This window comes from Heptranchias perlo, chromosome 12 (genome assembly GCF_035084215.1).
Source record: "Heptranchias perlo isolate sHepPer1 chromosome 12, sHepPer1.hap1, whole genome shotgun sequence".
NCBI classification, from domain to species: Eukaryota; Metazoa; Chordata; class Chondrichthyes; order Hexanchiformes; family Hexanchidae; genus Heptranchias; species Heptranchias perlo.
Window position 1 is genome coordinate 22,592,335 of NC_090336.1, and position 20,775 is coordinate 22,613,109.

The window sequence follows — 20,775 nt, forward strand, 5'->3', positions numbered from 1 at the left end:
AGAGGGTGCGGAGTTTGGTGCGGTGTGTTCGCAGGTAGAGGGTGCGGAGTTTGGTGCGGTGTGATCGCGGGTAGAGGGTGCGGAGTTTGGTGCGGTGTGTTCGCAGGTAGAGGGTGCGGAGTTTGGTGTGGTGTGATCGCGGGTAGAGGGTGCGGAGTTTGGTGCGGTGTAATCGCGGGTAGAGGGTGTGGAGTTTGGTGCGGTGTGATCGCGGGTAGAGGGAGCGGAGTTTGGTGCGATTTGATCGCGGGTGGATGGTGCGGAGTTTGGTGCGGTGTGATTGCGGGTAGTGGGTGCGGAGTTTGTTGCGGTTTGATTGCGGGTAGAGGGAGCGGAGTTTGGTGCGGTTTGACCGCGGGTAGAAGGTGCGGGGTTTTTTGCGGTTTGACCGCGGGTAGAGGGTGCAGAGTTTGTTGCGGTTTGACCGCGGGTAGAGGGTGCGGAGTTTGTTGCGGTTTGATCGCGGGTAGAGGGTGTGGAGTTTGTTGTGGTTTGACCGCGGGTAGAGGGTGCGGAGTTTGGTGCAGTTTGATTGCGGGTAGAGGGAGCGGAGTTTGGTGCGGTGTGATCGCGGGTAGTGGGTGCGGAGTTTGTTGCGGTGTGTTCGCAAGTAGAGGGTGTGGAGTTTGTTGCGGTTTGACCGCGGGTAGAGGGTGCGGAGTTTGTTGCGGTTTGACCGCGGGTAGAGGGTGCGGAGTTTGTTGCGGTTTGATCGCGGGTAGAGGGTGTGGAGTTTGGTGCGGTGTGATCGCGGGTAGAGGTTGCGGGGTTTGGTGCTGTGTGATCGCGGGTAGTGGGTGCGGGGTTTGGTGCGGTTTGATCACGGGTAGAGGGTGTGGAGTTTGGTGCGGTTTGATCACGGGTAGTGGGTGCGGAGTTTGGTGCGGTGTGATCGCGGGTGATGGGTGCGGAGTTTGGTGCGGTGTGATCGCGGGTGGAGGGTGCGGAGTTTGGTGCTGTGTGATCGCGGGTGATGGGTGCGGAGTTTGGTGCGGTGTGATCGCGGGTAGAGGGTGCGGAGTTTGGTGCGGTGTGATCGCGGGTGATGGATGCGGAGTTTGGTGCGGTGTGATCACGGGTAGAGGGTGCGGAGTTTGGTGCGGTGTGATCGCGGGTAGAGGGTGCGGAGTTTGGTGCGGTGTGATCGCGGGTAGAGGGTGCGGAGTTTGGTGCGGTGTGATCGCGGGTGATGGGTGCGGAGTTTGATGCAGTTTGATCACGGGTAGAGGGTGTGGAGTTTGATGTGGTGTGTTCGCAAGTCGAGGGTGCGGAGTTTGATGCGGTGTGATCGCGGGTAGAAGGTGTGGAGTTTGGTGCGGTGTGATCACGGGTAGAGGGTGCGGAGTTTGGTGCGGTGTGATCGCGGGTAGAGGGTGTGGAGTTTGGTGCGGTGTGATCGCGGGTAGAGGGTGTGGAGTTTGGTGCGGTGTGATCGCGGGTAGAGGGTGTGGAGTTTGGTGCGGTGTGATCGCGGGTAGAGGGTGCGGAGTTTGGTGCGGTGTGATCACGGGTAGAGGGTGCGGAGTTTGGTGCGGTGTGATCGCGGGTAGAGGGTGCGGAGTTTGGTGCGGTGTGATCGCGGGTAGAGGGTGTGGAGTTTGGTGCGGTGTGATCGCGGGTAGTGGGTGCGGAGTTTGGTGCGGTGTGATCGCGGGTAGAGGGTGTGGAGTTTGGTGCGGTGTGATCGCGGGTAGAGGGTGCGGAGTTTGGTGCGGTGTGATCACGGGTAGAGGGTGCGGAGTTTGGTGCGGTGTGATCGCGGGTAGAGGGTGCGGAGTTTGCTGCGGTGTGATCGCGGGTAGAGGGTGTGGAGTTTGGTGCGGTGTGATCGCGGGTAGTGGGTGCGGAGTTTGGTGCGGTGTGATCGCGGGTAGAGGGTGCGGAGTTTGGTGCAGTGTGATCGCGGGTAGTGGGTGCGGAGTTTGGTGCTGTGTGATCGCGGGTAGAGGGTGTGGAGTTTGGTGCGGTGTGATCGCGGGTGATGGGTGCGGAGTTTGGTGCGGTTTGATCGCGGGGAGAGGGTGCAGAGTTTGGTTCGGTTTGATCGCGGGTAGAGGGTGTGGAGTTTGGTGCTGTGTGATCGCGGGTGATGGGTGCGGAGTTTGGTGCGGTTTGATCGCGGGTGATTGGTGCAGAGTTTGGTGCGGTTTGATCGCGGGTCGAGGGTGCGGAGTTTGGTGTGGTGTGATCGCGGGTGATGGGTGCGGAGTTTGGTGCGGTGTGATCGCGAGTAGAGGGTGCGGGGTTTGGCGCGGTGTGATCGCGGGTAGAGGGTGCGGAGTTTGGTGCGGTTTGATCGCGGGTAGAGGGTGCAGAATTTGGCGCGGTGTGATCGCGGGTGATGGGTGCGGAGTTTGATGCGGTGTGATCGCGGGTAGAGGGTGCGGGGTTTGGTGCGGTGTGATCGCGGGTAGAGGGTGCGGAGTTTGGCGCGGTGTGATCGCGGGTAGAGGGTGCGGAGTTTGGTGCGGTGTGATCGCGAGTAGAGGGTGCGGGGTTTGGCGCGGTGTGATCGCGGGTGATGGGTGCGGAGTTTGGTGCGGTGTGATCGCGAGTAGAGGGTGCGGGGTTTGGCGCGGTGTGATCGCGGGTGATGGGTGCGGAGTTTGGTGCGGTTTGATCGCGGGTAGAGGGTGCAGAATCTGGCGCGGTGTGATCGCGGGTGATGGGTGCGGGGTTTGGTGCGGTGTGATCGCGGGTAGAGGGTGCGGAGTTTGGCGCGGTGTGATCGCGGGTAGAGGGTGCGGAGTTTGGTGCAGTGTGATCGCGGGTGATGGGTGCGGAGTTTGGTGCGGTGTGATCGCGAGTAGAGGGTGCGGGGTTTGGCGCGGTGTGATCGCGGGTGATGGGTGCGGAGTTTGGTGCGGTTTGATCGCGGGTAGAGGGTGCAGAATCTGGCGCGGTGTGATCGCGGGTGATGGGTGCGGAGTTTGGCGCGGTGTGATCGCGGGTAGAGGGTGCGGAGTTTGGTGCGGTGTGATCGCGGGTGGAGAGTGTGGAGTTTGGTGCAGCATGATCACAGGTGGGGGATGGTGCGGTGTGATCGCGTGTGGAGGGTGCGTAGTTTGGCGTGGTGTGATCGCGGGTGGGGATGGTCTGGTGTGATTGCGGGTGGAGGATACGGTGTTTGGTGCGGTGTGATCCCGGGTAGAGGATGCAGGCCATCGGGCACTCCTGGGGCCTTCGGACTCTATTGAAGGCTGTGAATCGGTGCTGATTATAAATAATGGATATTGTAAGTACAAGTGTTGCACAGTCCGCAGACGATGGTAAAAGTAGTGAAAGGAGCAAAATCTGCCTGGTAAAGTCTCAACAAATTGAGGCACTCGTCTAATAAGCAGTTTAACAGCATGTTGAAATGTTATGTTTCGAAATGGACTATCTTCATGTGTGAACATGGACAGAAAGTATTGTCGGGCCATTTTACCATGTACAGCTAACACTGGATTCTATCCAACCGTGCATGTTCCAGCAGTGATCACTAAAGCAGCTGGTTTTTCCCCTCTCCAGTAATGGCAGCACCATTACTACTGCCCTGGCTGAGATCAGCTGACACAGCATGGACTACAGATCAAATCTGGAACATCTTGGTCTGTCTGGCTCAGTACCACATCAAATGGTGCATTTTCAAATTGAGTTAGAGGAGCCACGTGTGCAACAGTTTCTAACGATTGTCTTGTTTTACAGGAACACCGCCTCCAATTGTATCCTTTTGTAAATTAAAGTTCGTGCACAATTTACTCCTCTTTTTGGGAATGCAAATACAAAAGGATTGAGGATTGAATAGTGTAACAAATGAGAATTGGAATATTGTCCTTTCACTTCTGAGACCTAACTTGTTTATCTGGTTGACAATGTGTCCACAGCACAAAGCTGCTCATACTTTGACACTGAATTGTCAGTCTCATTAATTATTATTTCTAATCGCCGGGAGTTCGGTCCAACATTGAAATTCTTATTAAATAAAATCAGCTGCAATTAATAAATAAATACAGAAAATGCTGGAAATACTCAGCAAGTCAGGCAGCATCTGCGGGAAAATCAACAGAGTTAACATTTCAGGTCGAAGACCTTTCGTCAGAACTGGAAGATGTTGAAGATTAAACAGTTTTTAAGCAAATACAGAGCCAGGGAAAGGGGGGAGGGAGGGGCGGGGAGGAAAGAACAAAAGGGAAGGGTCTGTGATAGGGTGGAGGGCGGTGCAAGCATAGGATGATGGTGCAAGGCAAGGAAGATGATAATGACCCATCTTTTGTTTTTTAACTTGCCCCATTACCCCCCTCTTTGCCTTGCACCATCACCCTTTTGTCATTTAATCACTCCTGTCCTCCATCCTATCACAGACCTTCCCTTTTGTTCTTTCCTCATTCCCTCCCCCTTTCCCTGGCTCTGCACTTGCTTAAAAACTGTTTAATCTTCAATGTCTTCCATTTTTGATGAAAGGTCTTTGACCTGAAATGTTAACTCTGTCTCTTTCCCCACAGCTCTCCCCGACAATGTGGAAAATTGCCCAGGTATGTCCTGTCCACAAAAAGCAGGACAAATCCAATCCGGCCAATTACCGCCCCATCAGTCTACTCTCAATCATCAGCAAAGTGATGGAAGGTGTCGTCGACAGTGCTATCAAGTGGCACTTACTCACCAATAACCTGCTCACCGATGCTCAGTTTGGGTTCCGCCAGGACCACTCGGCTCCAGACCTCATTACAGCCTTGGTCCAAACATGGACAAGAGAGCTGAATTCCAGAGGTGAGGTGAGAGTGAATGCCCTTGACATCAAGGCAGCATTTGACCAAGTGTGGCACCAAGGAGCCCTAGTAAAATTGAAGTCAATGGGAATCAGGGGGAAAACTCTCCAGTGGCTGGAGTCATACCTAGCACAAAGGGAGATGGTAGTGGTTGTTGGAGGCCAATTATTTCAGCCCCAGGGCATTGCTGCAGAAGTTCCTTAGGGCAGTGTCCTAGGCCCAACCATCTTCAGCTGCTTCATCAATGACCTTCCCTCTATCATAAGGTCAGAAATGGGGATGTTCGCTGATGATTGCACAGTGTTCAGTTCCATTCGCAACCCCTCAAATAATGAAGCAGTCCGAGCCAGCATGCAGCAAGACCTGGACAACATCCAGGCTTGGGCTGATAAGTGGCAAGTAACATTCGCGCCAGACATGTGCCAGGCAATGACCATCTCCAACAAGAGAGAGTCTAACCACCTCCCCTTGACATTCAACGGCATTACCATCGCTGAATCCCTCACCAACAACATCCTGGGGGTCAACATTGACCAGAAACTTAACTGGACCAGCCATATAAATACTGTGGCTACAAGAGCAGGTCAGAGGCTGGGTATTCTGCGGCGAGTGACTCACCTCCTGACTCCCCAAAGCCTTTCCACCATCTACAAGGCACAAGTCAGGAGTATGATGGAATACTCTCCACTTGCCTGGATGAGTGCAGCTCCAACAACACTCAAAAAGCTCGACACCATCCAGGACAAAGCAGCCCGCTTGATTGGCACCCCATCCACCACCCTAAACATTCACTCCCTTCACCACCAGCGCACAGTGGCTGCAGTGTGTACCATCCACAGGATGCACTGCAGCAACTCGCCAAGGCTTCTTCGACAGCACCTCCCAAACCCGCGACCTCTACCACCTAGAAGGACAAGAGCAGCAGGCACATGGGAACAACACCACCTGCACGTTCCCCTCCAAGTCACACACCATCCCGACTTGGAAATATATCGACGTTCCTTCATCATCGCTGGGTCAAAATCCTGGAATTCCCTTCCTAACAGCACTGTGGGAGAACCTTCACCACACGGACTGCAGCGGTTCAAGAAGGCGGCTCACCACCGCCTTCTCAAGGGCAATTAGGGATGGGCAATAAATGCCGGCCTCACGCAATGCCCACATCCCATGAACAAATAAAAAAAAGGATGCTGCCTGACTTGCTGAGTATTTCCTGCATTCTTTTATTTCAGATTTCCAGCACCTGCAGCATTTTGCTTCTGCAATTAATAAAGATTTGTATATGGGGTTCCTTAATGTTTTCCATCAGCTCTCCTTGACTCCACTGGAAATTCTGCTACTCCTCAACAGCTGGTACTTTGCATTGTACTTTGTGGCAGAGATCCTTCTTTTCATATACAAAAGTAGGTTTTGAATCCTATTTTGTGAGTGTATTTCAAACGTGTTATTTTCTCTGTACCCACATAGTTCACATTATTTTGTGATTGGTGAAAAAGTAGATATGAAGGTGAAGTAGTGTTCCTATATATTTTGCTCTTTGATAATTTTAGCAAAAAAGTTAGATGTGTTTTATGGTCATACTTTTTTGCAACAATTTCTGAATGGAGGAAAATGTAGACCTTTGGTTATAATTTTTTTAAAATTACATCCTCAGCAGTAATTTGGAAATTTTAGTAGGAAAACATCAGCATTTCAATTCAAGACTGAAAGCTCATTGAATTTCTTTTCTCCTGTGATTTTCTGCCCTTGCTAGTGATTCTTGCTGGGTTACAATTCCATGGGTGCCCTCCATGCCTTTCCCAAGAGGCCATTCTTCATGTATTGGGATGTTTTTCTACGTTAAAGTCGCTATATGGGTGTCGCAGGGTGGATAAAGGGGAACCAGTGGACGTAGTGTATTTGGACTTCCAGAAGGCATTCGACAAGGTGCCACATAAAAGATTATTGCTCAAGATAAAGAATCACTGGATTGGGGGTAATATTCTGGCATGGGTGGAGGATTGGTTATCTAACAGGAAGCAGAGAGTTGGGATAAATGGTACATTCTCGGACTGGCAACCTGTAGCCAGTGGTGTTCCGCAGGGGTCGGTGCTGGGTCCCCAACTCTTTACAATCTATATTAATGATTTGGAGGAGGGGACTGAGTGTAACATATCAAAGTTTGCAGATGATACAAAGATGGGAGGGAAAGTAGAGAGTGAGGAGGACGTAAAAAACCTTCAAGGGGATATAGACAGGCTGGGTGAGTTGGCGGAGATTTGGCAGATGCAATACAATATTGGAAAATGTGAGGTTATGCACTTTGGCAGGAAAAATCGTAGAGCAAGTTATTATCTTAATGGCGAGAAACTGGAAAGTACTGCAGCACAAAGGGATCTGGGGGTCCTCGTGCAAGAAAATCAAAAGGTTAGTTTGCAGGTGCAGCAGGTGATCAAGAAGGCCAACGGAATGTTGGCTTTTATTGCTAGGGGGATAGAATATAAAAACAGGGAGGTATTGCTGCAGTTATATAAGGTATTGGTGAGACCGCACCTGGAATACTGCATACAGTTTTGGTGCCCATACTTAAGAAAAGACATACTTGCTCTCGAGGCAGTACAAAGAAGGTTCACTCGGTTAATCCCGGGGATGAGGGGGTGGACATATGAGGAGAGGTTGAGTAGATTGGGACTCTACTCATTGGAGTTCAGAAGAATGAGAGGCGATCTTATTGAAACATATAAGATTGTGAAGGGGCTTGATCGGGTGGATGCGGTAAGGATGTTCCCAAGGATGGGTGAAACTCGAACTAGGGGGCATAATCTTAGAATAAGGGGCTGCTCTTTCAAAACTGAGATGAGGAGAAACTTCTTCACTCAGAGGGTGGTAGGTCTGTGGAATTTGCTGCCCCAGGAAGCTGTGGAAGCTACATCATTAAATAAATTTAAAACAGAAATAGACAGTTTCCTAGAAGTAAAGGGAATTAGGGGTTACGGGGAGCGGGCAGGAAATTGGACATGAATTTAGATTTGAGGTTAGGATCAGATCAGCCATGATCTTATTGAATGGCGGAGCAGGCTCGAGGGGCCGATTGGCCTACTCCTGCTCCTATTTCTTATGTTCTTATATAAATGCAAGTTGTTGTCGTTGTATGAGCTGAGATAGTGAATGTCAGCAGGTTATTTTATCACAGAGATCATCAGAGCCTGGCTCAATCCTGATCTCTTCCAGTGTCTACACACCCATACATTTTCCAGCAGGGTAGCTAGACAGTCACTGGGAATGGGAAACTTGGCTGATTTTTTCCCATTCCTCCATAGCGTAGGGATACTAAGGCCTGAGCCCTTACCAACTGCTCATCTGGCTAATCATGCTAACTCAGCACACATGGACCATCAAATCTGAGACTCTCATGGTCTGTATAGCTTGATGTCACAATATAGATTGTATAAACCCACAGAACCAGGTCTTTGAAATATTTAAAGCCAAACCTAGGGTTTCAGTGTTGCTTTATAGATTTTCACTTTCTTCTCTTAAAATTAAAGCAACATCAGAGGTCACTGATCCTGAAGGCTCAACAAGCTTACGCAGTGAGTGACTGAGCTATAATTACAGATCTCAGGTTTGACATACGGTCCACACTAAAATTGTTGATCTTAGACAGGATGATTGTCATTCCTGTTCCTGATTGCTAACCAGAATCTGGAAGCATGCATGTGTGCAAATGACAGCACTAATCATGTCACTCCGCTTTTTAAGAAAGGAGAGAGAGGGAAACCAGGGAATTATAGACCAGTTAGCCTAACATCTGTTGTGGGGAAAATGCTGGAGTCTATAATTAAGGATAGGGTGACTGAACACCTCGAGAATTTTCAGTTAATCAGAGAGAGCCAGCATGGATTTGTGAAAGGTAGGTCGTGCCCGACAAACCTGATTGAATTTTTTGAAGAGGTGACTAAAGTAGTGGACAAGGGAATGTCAATGGATGTTATTTATATGGACTTCCAGAAGGCATTTGATAAAGTCCCACATAAGAGACTGTTAACTAAGATAGAAGCCCATGGAATCGAGGGAAAAGTACGGACTTGGTTAGGAAGTTGGCTGAGCGAAAGGCAACAGAGAGTAGGGATAATGGGTAGGTACTCACATTGGCAGGATGTGACTAGTGGAGTCCCGCAGGGATCTGTCTTGGGGCCTCAATTATTCACAATATTTATTAACGACTTAGATGAAGGCATAAAAAGTCTCATATCTAAGTTTGCCGATGACACAAAAATTGGTGGCATTGTAAGCAGTGTAGATGAAAACATAAAATTACAAAGTGATATTGATAGATTAGGTGAATGGGCAAAACTGTGGCAAATGGAATTCAATGTAGACAAATGTGAGGTCATCCACTTTGGATCAAAAAAGGATAGAACAGGGTACTTTCTAAATGGTAAAAAGTTAAAAACAGTGGATGTCCAAACGGACTTAGGGGTTCAGCTACATAGATCATTGAAGTGTCATGAACAGGTGCAGAAAATAATCATTAAGGTGGCCTTTATATCTAGAGGACTGGAGTACAAGGGGGCAGAAGTTATGCTGCAGCTATACAAAACCCTGGTTAGGCCGCACCTGGAGTACTGTGAGCAGTTCTGGGCACCGCACCTTCGGGAGGACATATTGGCCTTGGAGGGAGTGCAGTGTAGGTTTACTAGAGTGATACCCGGACTTCAAGGGTTAAGTTACGAGGAGAGATTACACAAATTGGGGTTGAATTCTCTGGAGTTTCGAAGGTTGAGGGGTGATCTGATCGAAGTTTATAAGATATTAAGGGGAACGGATAGGGTGGATGGAGAGAAACTATTTCCGCTGGTTGGGGATTCTAGGAGTAGGGGTCACAGTCTAAAAATTAGAGCCAGACCTTTCAGGAGCGAGGTTAGAAAACATTTCTACACACAAAGGGTGGTAGAAGTTTGGAACTCTTCCGCAAACGGCAGTTGATACTCGCTCAATTGCTAAATTTAAATCTGAGATAGATAACTTTTTGGCAACCAAAGGTATTAAGGGATATGGGCCAAAGGCAGGTATACGGAGTTAGATCACAGATCAGCCATGATCTTACCAAATGGCGGAGCAGGCACGAGGGGCTGAATGGCCTACTCCTGTTCCTATGTTCCGATGATGCTCCTGCAATTGTACAGATTTCTGCTACTTCCTGTAAAGTTCAGATGTCAATAATGCCCATCTAGGTATGGTATTGGATGGTATGCATGGTACTAGACCCCTATTAAGGAATCAACATTTTTAGGAGAGATGGGGAGATAACATTTACAAGTAAAAGGAAGATTGTGTCTCACCCAAGTGTCAGAAATAACTGGTATATCACCAGGCTACAAATCCAAGCTATAATCTGGTCAGGATAGCTCCAGCAGATTTAGGTGGCCATCAGTAAGCCTCTGTGCATGTGTAATGGAACTGGATGTTCATTGTCAAAACACAGATGTATTTCAAAGGGGTTTACAGATATAACAATAACTTGCATTTATATCGTGTCTTTACCATAGTAAAACGTCCCAAGATGCTTCACAGGAGCGTTGTCAGACAAAACTTGACCCCGAGCCACATAAGGAGATATTAGGACAGGTGACCCTTAAGGAGCGTCTTAAAGGAGGAGAGAGAGGCAGAGAGGTTATGGGAGGGTATTCCAGAGCTTCGGGACTAGGCAGCTGAAGGCACGGCTGCCAGTGATGGGGCAAGGAAGTTGGGAATGCACAAGAGGCCAGAATTGGAGGAATACAGAGTTCTCATAGGGTTGTGGGGCTGGAGGAGGTTACAGAGATAGGGAGGGGCAAGGCCATGCAGGGATTTAAACACTAGGATGAGAGAGGTTGTGGTGAGGTAGAGCTGGGTGTCATTAGCACTATTGATGTACCAGTTACTTTTGGTTTCCACCTAGTCACAATAGACGTGGAAACAAAATGCAGCTCCGTGAGTAAGATGTTTAAGTAATTCCAAGAAAGAATGACTAGTCGGGATCAGGCAGCTACTTCCTCCTAAGAAGTGTTTGTGTATTGTTTATTTGGAAGACCCGAAAAGAAAGCCATTCAAAGGAACACAACTGGCTTATATTTGTCTGTTTAAACATTTCATGAACTGGTTTAAAGCTGCTTTGTTATTTGAACTGACCTCAAAAACTGGCTGTTACTGCTTAATTCTGTAACATTTGTGTATAAACCTGTTGGGTAGTTTACATAACTGTCTGGCTGATATGGATCTTCTGAAATGACTTTGGCACTTAGTGGAAATCCTAGCATAAATCCAGAGATGGTAAGCGGGTCTATTGCTTGCTTGCCCTGGACATTTTTTTTTACCAGATTACTTTACAAGATCTCACTTCAGTCAATAGGCTGGCTTGTCTTTGAAAACTGACATTTGTGTTGGGCACAATAAAAAATATCTGGAGAAACAAAGAATTATAACAAATGCATCTCCCATTCTCTTGGCCAACAGACTGCCTGAACTAGTAACAGACAGCTCTTGTTGGTTTGATCTTGCTGTGTATCACTAATATGCTTCTTCTGCGGTAGGTCTGGTCTTGTTTTGTCCTATAACAATAATGTGCTTCTTCTGTATGTCTGGTTTTACCCTACCTGTAATGTTCTTCTCCTCCTGTGTATATTGTAGGTCTGCTCTTGCCCTATACCTCTGCAAACCTGGCTTTGGATCTAGTGATGCTCTTTCTGTACCTTGGAGTTGAAATAATAAGGATATTTTTTGGTAAGTGATCTTAAATTAATTCTGAAATTTTGCACAGAGCTGTGGACTTATTCATGCTGAATCCTGGTGCACAGTCAGCCTCAGAGTTTGCTGTCTCCCAATTCATGAAAACACCCTGTTGATACTATAGGACAGCTCCATGAAGCAAAGTGCAGAAAAAAATCTTTTCCTGTTTTTTGTCCACTATTCCTCTTCATTGCAGGCTCACATCCAGTGTAGCAGTTTCCCCAAATCTTTCAGCTCTGTTGCTTGTCAGCCTGCGAAGAAAATTTAAAAATGAAAATATATATTTTTTTAAGTATGTGCAGCTCACCTGCTAGCCTAGTGGGTGAAGGTTCAACCTGCAATAGCAACTCCACTTTTGTAGCAGAAACATCTCAGAGCACTTTACAGGGCAGGAGGAAGAAAGGGAAGAGAGGGTTTGGCAAAGCAAAAGCTTAGTCAAAGAGAAGGATCTTGAGAATGCTTTTGAGAGTGAGACATGAAGATGGAGGTGTTCAGGAAAGGAGTTCCTGAAAGCAGGGGTAATAGTGGTTGAAGAACTGGACACTGATGCTGGAGTGGAGGGAGCAGATTACATGGAAAACCAGAAAGTTGATGTCGGGAGTGGAGGGTGCGCACAAGGACTTACAGCTAGAGCGGATAGCTGAGATACAGCAGAGCAAGGCCATGGACAAATTTGAAGTAAGACCATAGATCTTAAAACCAATTTGATGGGGCATGGGTATCCACTGAAGGTTGAGTACAACTCCTCGCTTCCCACCCTCCAGTCAACTTGTTTAATTGTTTACCTCATTCCTTGAAGTTGACCCTTTTAAAGTTGTATACCTGGGTATTGGTTTATCCCAAATCGTGCCAAAATTAAGACCGCCTACACCCAGAGGTGCCACTGTTCCCAGTAAATCTGGATCATGGTGTCAGCAATGGCTCAGTGGTAGCATTCTCACCTCTGAGTCAGAAGATTGTGGGTTCAAGTCCCACTCCAGAGACTTGAGCACGGAATCTAGGCTGACACTCCAGTGCAGTACTGAGGGAGTGCTGCACTTTCGGAAATTCAGTTTTTTGGACGAGGCCCAGTCTGCCCTCTCAGGTGGATGTAAAAGATCCTATGGCACTATTTTGAATTGTAGGTCTGCTCTTGCCCCATATCTCTGCAGACCTGCTGGAGTATTATGTCTAATTCTGGGCACCACATTTTGGGAAGGATGTCAAAGCCTAGGGTGCAGAGGAGATTTATTAGAATGGTACCAGAGATGATAGACTTCGGTTACGTGGAGAGACTAGAGAATCTGGGGTAGTTCTGCTTAGAGCAGAAAAAGTTAAGGGGAGAATTGATAGAGGTGTTCAAAATCATGAAGGGTTTTGATAGAGTAAATAAGGAGGAACTCTGCCTCTTCCAGTGGCAGAAGGGTCAGTAACCAGAGGACACAGATTTAAGGTGATCAGGAGGAAAATTTTTTTTACACAGAGAGTTGTTATGATCTGGAATGCACTGCCTGAAAGGGTGGTGGAAGCAGATTCGATAATAACTTTCAAAAGCGAATTGGATAAATACCTGAAGTGGAAAAATTTGCAGGGCTCTGGGGAAAGAGCAGGGGAGTGGGACTAATTGGATAGCTCTTTCAAAGAGCCGGCACAGACACGATGGGCCGAATAGCCTCCCGCGCTGTATCATTCTATGATTCTAAAAGCAGGGGAGTTCTTCCCGGTGTCAATATTTATCCCTCAACCGATATCACTAAAACAGATGATCTGGTCATTGTCACATTGCTGTTTGTGGGACCTTGCTGCCGCGTTTCCTACATTGCAACAGTGTCTTTACTTCAGAAGTACTTCATTGGCTGTAAAGCGCTTTGGGACATCCTGAGGTCATGAAAGGCGCTATATAAATGCAAGTCTTTCTTTCTTACTTGCCATAATCAAGTTAAGATGTGAGTTACCTCTCATGGCATCCCTAATGCACTCGCATGCTTTAGACAATGAAAGCTTGTTTGGGCTTTTCTGGGATTTTTCATTGGTTGAAATGACTTGATTTGTTTGAGAGTCAGCTGTAGTGGATGGCAATATAGTCTGGTTGGATTTCATTTCATGGGGCCAGAATTAACAAAACGAGAGAAAAACCCATGTTCAGGGTCTGTCAGGTCTAACAAAGGTTGCAACAAAGCAGGTCTTGGCCTAAGGCAGGAATTAAGATATATCGTATCTGTTTTTCTAGCCAGAAGCTGACCCGAAAGGAAGCAAAAAGTCAGTATACTGTTCACTATTCTGGATAGCAAAACGTGTTTTTGTCTTGTTGTAGGAGGAGTTTTTAAAAAGTCTAGAATTGCTGCTTTTGTTCAGTCACGTGTGTGTTGCAAAATAAACCGGCTTCTTGATTTGTCAACAACCTCGTCTTACCCGAGTGTTCATCTGTTCTCCTCTTCGAAAGACTGGAGAAGCATGTGGGTGCACGTATAAGTTTATGGTATCCAGTTCATATGTCAATGCGGATGCATTGTTCAACCCCTAGCTGTTATTTAAATATGGAACTTAAGAGATGCGGGATCCATTCACGGGAGCGATTGACGGCACTGAACCTGAGAAGGTCTCTATGGTAGACCCCAAACATATAAAAAATTATGTTGTTAGAATGGTCTTGGAGATACAGAGACCTAGGGCTGGCAAGAAACAACAGAATTTGGTGAGGAAGGTGCTGGGGGGCAATAGTCGAGAAGGATCTTGAAGGAGAGGTGAGAGGAATGAAAGAGGGTGAGGAATTTAAATGTGGAGAAGAAGCCAGAAGAATAGAGGGAAATTCCATGGTGGAATAGAACTGGGATGTAAGAGCATGAAGTGAGTGACTGGTTTCGTTGAGAAGGAAGCAGTTCTTCAGGGACAGAGGATCATGGGAGAAGGTTCCAGAGGTTGACCTCTGGAGAACATATTGGATGGGGAAAGCAGCTGGAAAAGGAAATAAGGTAACTTGGTCAGAACTGCTGGTGAGTACATCTCTGTGGATGTGAGGACAGGATCAGGTTTGGCTGTGATGCCTTTTATGATTCAATAGACAGACAGCACCCATTTTCTAGGGTCATAAGTGAAGAATGGCCACTTGGGTGGGGTACCAGAGGGCTGGAACTGTACCATAGCAAGGAATCACCACTTTCAGGAATGGAGGGGTGAATGTAATATAAATTCCATCTCATGCCTTTGTTAATTCCACCTTAGGTTCCAAGGGGAATCTATCCCAGCGTAAGGTGCCTCTTACTATTAGCCTGGGGCTTCTTGCACCATCTACAATAATGGCTGTCTATTATCTGCTGCTACAGACCTACGTTCTGAGGCTGGAAGTGATCATCAACGCAATACTATTAGTGTTTTACGCCTTTGAGCTGATTCTGTGCATTGTAGGTTTGATATGCTTCTCAAGGTAAGAACAATATGGACCTGTAGATTTCTAGATGTTAGTCATTATTAAATACTTGTACCTTGTTTGCATTTGATTGTGGAAATCTCACTAATATAAATTCTGATACAGGTTTGAAAGTGACATTGAAATTTCAAGCATTTCCCTTTAATTTGAACCCCTTCCACCCTTCCCTCTTGTGAAAGTATTGATTTGTGCTGGGGGATGCAGAGCCTTGGCCATGGCAGGCCTTCGCTAACTCATCCAATTAGCCAATCTTCATATGTGAGCCTGGACAGTTGGTGTTAGCAGGCTATTTGTCTCTGACAAGCATCATAACTGAGCCCAATTCTGCTCTTACCCAACATTCCAACAGGAAATACTGGATAGCAATCAGGAGTGGGAACCCTGGCTATTTTTTTTTCCTCTTCTATTTCCAGAGGCCCACCTGCTGCCCCAGCTGAGATAAGCTAACTTGGCACTGAGCAGGATTGGATTTGGGACCTTCTGGTATGTGTGGCTCAATACCAAAAGGACAAGACTATCAGGCCTATTAAGCCCATCCAGTATACAGTGTAACCTTGTACACTGAGCATCTACCCCCTAGTAATGTTATCTCCAGGGAAAAGCAAAAAACATAGGAAAAAAAAACCTGTGGGCAATTGACACAAAATTCTCGGAAATTGTTCTCTAATTCCCTGATGCAATCAAGCAAATTCCAGGAGATCAGAGTTGCCCATGACGATTCACAATCAAAACTAACTAACCACTTCCCCTGTATAGCTGGCAATGTTTTCTTCTCTCAGGGACTTGTCAAGTGCCCTTTTAAAGGACTGTAATGATTCCATGCTCACCACATATCGTAGAAGTTTGTTCCAGAGGACAGCGATTGAGAACCTAACCTAACTCTTTGTTTATGGGTTTTATAGGTTATTACCTCTAGTCCTACCACTCTTTCTTTCAAATATTAAAAAAATAATTTCCATTATTAAGTATTCATGGTTACATTGAGTTACATTGAAACTACAGCACTGAAACAGGCCATTCGGCCCAACAGGTCTGTGCTGGCGTTTATGCTCCATACGAGCCTCCTCCTTCCCTACTTCACCTCACTCTATCAGCATGCCCTTCTATTCCTTTCTCCCTGATGTGCTTATCTAGCTTCCCCTTGAATGCATCTATGCTATTTGCCTTAACTACTCCTTGTGGTAGCACATTCCACATTCTTACCACTGGTAGCTGAGGGAGGTTTCTAACTTTTTATTTTATTTTGTTTTCGTAGTATAATCATCAGTGGCTGAGGATCGGACGAAATGGAACGTGCCCCATCACTGATGAACTCTCTCTCTACGCTGGCCACGAGATAATTGTAGAACATTTTATGGTGTTTTTGTAAGTGGCTATCTCAAGGATAACATTCCTAATATTTTATACAGTTATATCTTTAGCACTGGATTGTGTTTTTATTTTGCTCAATAATTTCTTTTGCAAGTATCTTACCTCCTATTTTTTTGTTCTCATGTTTCTGACACCAGCAGTGGGGAAAGATGGTTTAGATGTCAAAGGCACTATTGAACCAGCCACTAGTGGGTGCACGAGGGCAGCCTGATGACATCCTTCTTTCTGGTGGATCATCCCTCCTTGAGCATTAATGTAGTATTTACTGAAATTACTTTATCTTATTCTGCCCCTACCCTCATTTGCTCCCTTTTTCTTATGTCTTCTGAAGGCGGTGACTCATGCAGGGGTTATGGCCAAATATCTATACTTCATTGGTGAGTCCAGACAGTGAGTGTCGATAAGCCTAGATGGAGTGCTGCGGAAGGCATTAAAACCAAGTCTGATTTGGTCCACAGCCAAATCCATACGCATGCACACTTTCTTGCGAGTGTCACAAGATGGTAATCAGGAGCAGTAAACCTGGCTGATTTTCTCTTCATTATCCTCAGGACATTGACGTCAACTGAAGTTCGTAATACTGCTGCCCGCTAAGATCAGTTAATTCAGCACAGACCAGAGATCAGATATTTTTGGTTTCTATTGCTTAGTATCATATCATGCAATGCATTTTATCCACTGAGCTGTCTGGGGATCCCATCTAATACATTTTATTTAATACACTAGTGGATCTTCCTTAACATTTTTGCTCATGGTAAATTGGAGGATCCACTGTTTGAGAAGGATTATTTCAGGTTTGAGAAGCATTATATCAGGTAATGCACAATGTATTATTCCACTGCTAAAGGGAAATGTGTGTAACTTGGGACTCCCTTGAGCAGCCAAATACCAAATGACTCTCTACCTCTCTTGTGTACCTTTGTTGTGTTCTGAGTTAATTCAACAAGTCTCCTGCCACCGGACAATCTGGGCTTTTGACCTGGTTCAGGTTGGTTAAGCCCCTGTCCTTGCACAATGCTACCTGATCCCACATTGGTATAGCTCTGTGTTCCAGTTGCAACTTGGCCAATAGTAACTGCACGGGTTAATAATATAATAACATTTAAATCATGGACCAACAATGCATTGCATTGACGCTAAAATTTCATCTACACCTGTCTAAAACATTCACCTGAGGAAGGAGGAAGCCTCCGAAAGCTTGTGAATTTAAAATAAAATTGCTGGACTATAACTTGGTGTTGTAAAATTGTTTACAATTGTCAACCCCAGTCCATCACCAGCATCTCCACATCATGTCTAAATAGACAGTCTAGCCTCACTTTGGCAAAGGGTGCTTCTTTTGCTTCCAAAACACCATGAATGTGGGCACTTGGAAACTGATCACCCTGCACCAGATATGGGTATACCAGCATCAGACTCACAAAAGCAGTAAAAATCAGTCATTTTACTACATCATAATCCTTACTTTCTTCAGCGAAACACTGTTAAGGTACTGATCTTTCTGCCCCAAGTTTCTTCTGCCGCCTATGGAGGTTTGCCAATAATTCAAATACCCTTAAGAATCAATTATCGTACTCTTCCTTAAAATTTGAGATAAGGCTAGATTTGATTAAATTTTTTAGTACAGAGTCACGGGCTGTATCAACTGGACTCCCATTCACTGGCTTCATAGTTGTTAAGGCTCACTCTGCCAACTTGAGCACACACTGGTGCTGTTTCTCCTTTTTTTCCTCTTCGTGCTTGTGCCGATGCTCATTTTAGTCCTCTTCATACTTGTGCTAATGCACCTTTTCATCCTCAAGTCTGTGCCACACCAACTCGTACCTGTGCCATTCTTTCTCCTCCTCTATAGTTAGTTTATGTATTTGAACTTCATGCCGCTGTTAGCTTTCCTCCACTGATGAGACAATTCTAACTCCCTGTTCACATCTTTCTGAACACTTATACTCCTAGTAGCTGCTATTTGCTTCTGATAATATGCTTTAATTTAATATTTAGATAGCTTATTTGATCTGCAGATGGTATTTATCCCATTTTAGCTGACATCAGTTGATAGGGTTTGGGTTTCTCTCAATAATTTAACTTGTGTTCACAGCAAATAGCAATAAGCAGGGCAAGTGTTCTATGAACATAAATCGGCACCTTTGTGCAGACTTAGTGTGCCTACAATTAAGAATTAAAGTTGAATTGTGATATCAGCCCAAATGCTGTAAATACCACACAGTCAGATTTATCCTGTTTATGTAAAGTCATTAAAAATATAATACAGAAATTCTTGTCACAGGCACATTGTATGGTCATATAGAAAATAATTGCTGTTAATTACATCCTAAGGTCATTAGAGCGTATTTTTTGTTGCTGGGAAGTTTCTTTGAAACCAGCAGTAAATGACTCTTTTTATACTTTTTTTCAAAAGCATGAGAAATTTGTATGTGTGACTAGAAACTTTTATATATATTCTATTTATGTATACAATATATACCTTTCTAACTGTGCTTACTTGTTTGATCACAGAACATTCCTTATTGCATGTGTGGAAAGGACTGTAATTTTATATATAAGCAGATTATCTTAAACTCTGACTTGTGCCGTTTATATATTTATTATGGTTGCATCAGCTTTTTTTAACTGTCCTCATTAAAGGAAAATTAAAGTTTATTTTTTATAAAATCTAAGCATTTGTTTTCAATAATTTATTTAAAAAATAGTGCCTTTAATGCAGAAAAACAACTCAAGATGCTTCACAGAGATGTAATAAAAAAATGTACGAGGAGAAGAAGGACATATTAGGAGGGATGACCAAAAATTTGGTCAAAGAGGTAATTTCAAGGAGGGTCTTAAAGGAGGAGAGGGAGTTAGAGAGGAAGGGAAGGAATTCCTAACCAGATATTCATCGAGCTTTATTTTTATAATATACTAATGGCACCATTTGGGATTACAAGCAGTTGTCAGACTATGTACTTTAGACAGATTAGACTCTAATACAGCTCTTCGCAGTATCGATTAACAGAAACAACTGTTTCCTAGATAATGCACACAGTTTGTTTAATAGAAAGAATTGGATAAAGGGAGCGTTTTGTTTGCTGCAGGTAGGCAGTTCCTATTAAGCTTCTACTGGGTTATTAAATAGATATTTCATATCTCCCTTTTTCATTTTTCTTTCTCCCACCTTACTTAGCAACCAATAATGATTCTCTCCTCCTTGTCAACGTTTGATGGCTGAATGGTCTCTTTTCTTCCACTTTTTCTTATTATTCTATGGGTGAGTTGAAATAGTAGAGAGACGAGCTTGATTGGCTGAATTGCCTTTTTTCATCCTTTACCTTTTGTTCTTATTTTATATTCAACCAGGTGCAGGAGGACCTTCCAAACCAAGATGTAAATTTTTTTTCTCTTTTAGTGGCAGAAGAATCAAAAGAACCAAATACTATCACATTAAGAAAAGACGACGATAACTGCTTCTTATTCTGTGTTCGCTGCTTGTATCTTGTGAAAGATGGACTTGCAGGTCACAATACCTAAAGCTATTGCCTATGTTTTGTTATGGGTATTGTAAGAACGTAGATATGTTTTTATATTATTCTATTACAGAGCAGCTAATGTAGACAGAATTGGTTTAAACTGTGCTCGCAAATCCTACCTTTTCAATGACACTGATAACATTGGAGAGGATGAATTTCAGGGCTGAAAACATTGTACTCTGTAAGGATAGGCGCTTATAGATTGTTAAATAAATAAGCTAGTTGGCATTAATGATAAATGGAGCTAAAAGGGCTGTTAGGTTAAAACACATAGGCTTTTTATCACAGCAGAGGAGTGTGTATAAGAAGGAAATTACTGCAGAATAAATAAGGAGATAGGTTCCTTTTACTATAGAGATTGCAAGAGATAAGACGTCAAAGGCTTATACAACAAAGGCTATAAATTGGAAAGAGCAAAGGTATAATGTAAAAGACAAAAGGGCCCCCATCATTGTCCAGCAATCTGTTCAGTGATCTAAGGGTCATGAAGCACCCAATAAAGTTGAACCCAGCAAGAACTATAAGACAGATACAAAGCAAAGCTTTTTATGAACTTTGACTACCTTCAAGGCGAGGTAGGATGGCCAGGCAGGATATGTAACGCTCACAATTCCCGCTAAGTTCTTTACACATAACTTTTAGACATAGGGCTGCATGTAATGCACTGTATGAAGTCGTAAGATGAATATTTTGTCAGACATATTACTGTCTCTAGCTTTTCAAATCTGTTGTTAAAAAGGATAAGGAATGAATTATCCTAACAGATATTTGGAAGGTACTAGCAGATGTCCTGTGGCATTGTTTACGATGAGGTGGCTGTTATGCTGAGGGAAGGAGTGTTGGGCTGGTGTGGAGGGGGATGCACATTGGCACTGGAAGTATTTGGAAACAAATTTGTGAGGGGTGTCCTCAGAAACAATGAAGTAAGTGTATTTTGATTGGTTTCTGCAAAAATAAATAAAAACAGTGCTTTTTTTTAACC

The 20,775-nt window shown here is 45.0% G+C and overlaps 1 protein-coding gene across 1 annotated transcript in view; it reads left to right on the top strand.

The window, feature by feature from the left end:
- Window positions 1-18,942, top strand: part of LOC137327685 (transmembrane protein 216-like) — a 107,641-nt gene extending 88,699 nt beyond the window's left edge. Inside the window, exons 2-6 of the mRNA XM_067993493.1 lie at window positions 3,688-3,704; window positions 6,058-6,151; window positions 11,397-11,489; window positions 14,697-14,898; window positions 16,157-18,942. Coding sequence (XP_067849594.1) covers window positions 3,688-3,704; window positions 6,058-6,151; window positions 11,397-11,489; window positions 14,697-14,898; window positions 16,157-16,175 — 425 coding nt within the window. The 3' untranslated portion in view covers window positions 16,176-18,942. The remainder of the gene's footprint in view (window positions 1-3,687; window positions 3,705-6,057; window positions 6,152-11,396; window positions 11,490-14,696; window positions 14,899-16,156) is intronic.
- The last annotated feature ends 1,833 nt before the right edge of the window (window positions 18,943-20,775 follow it).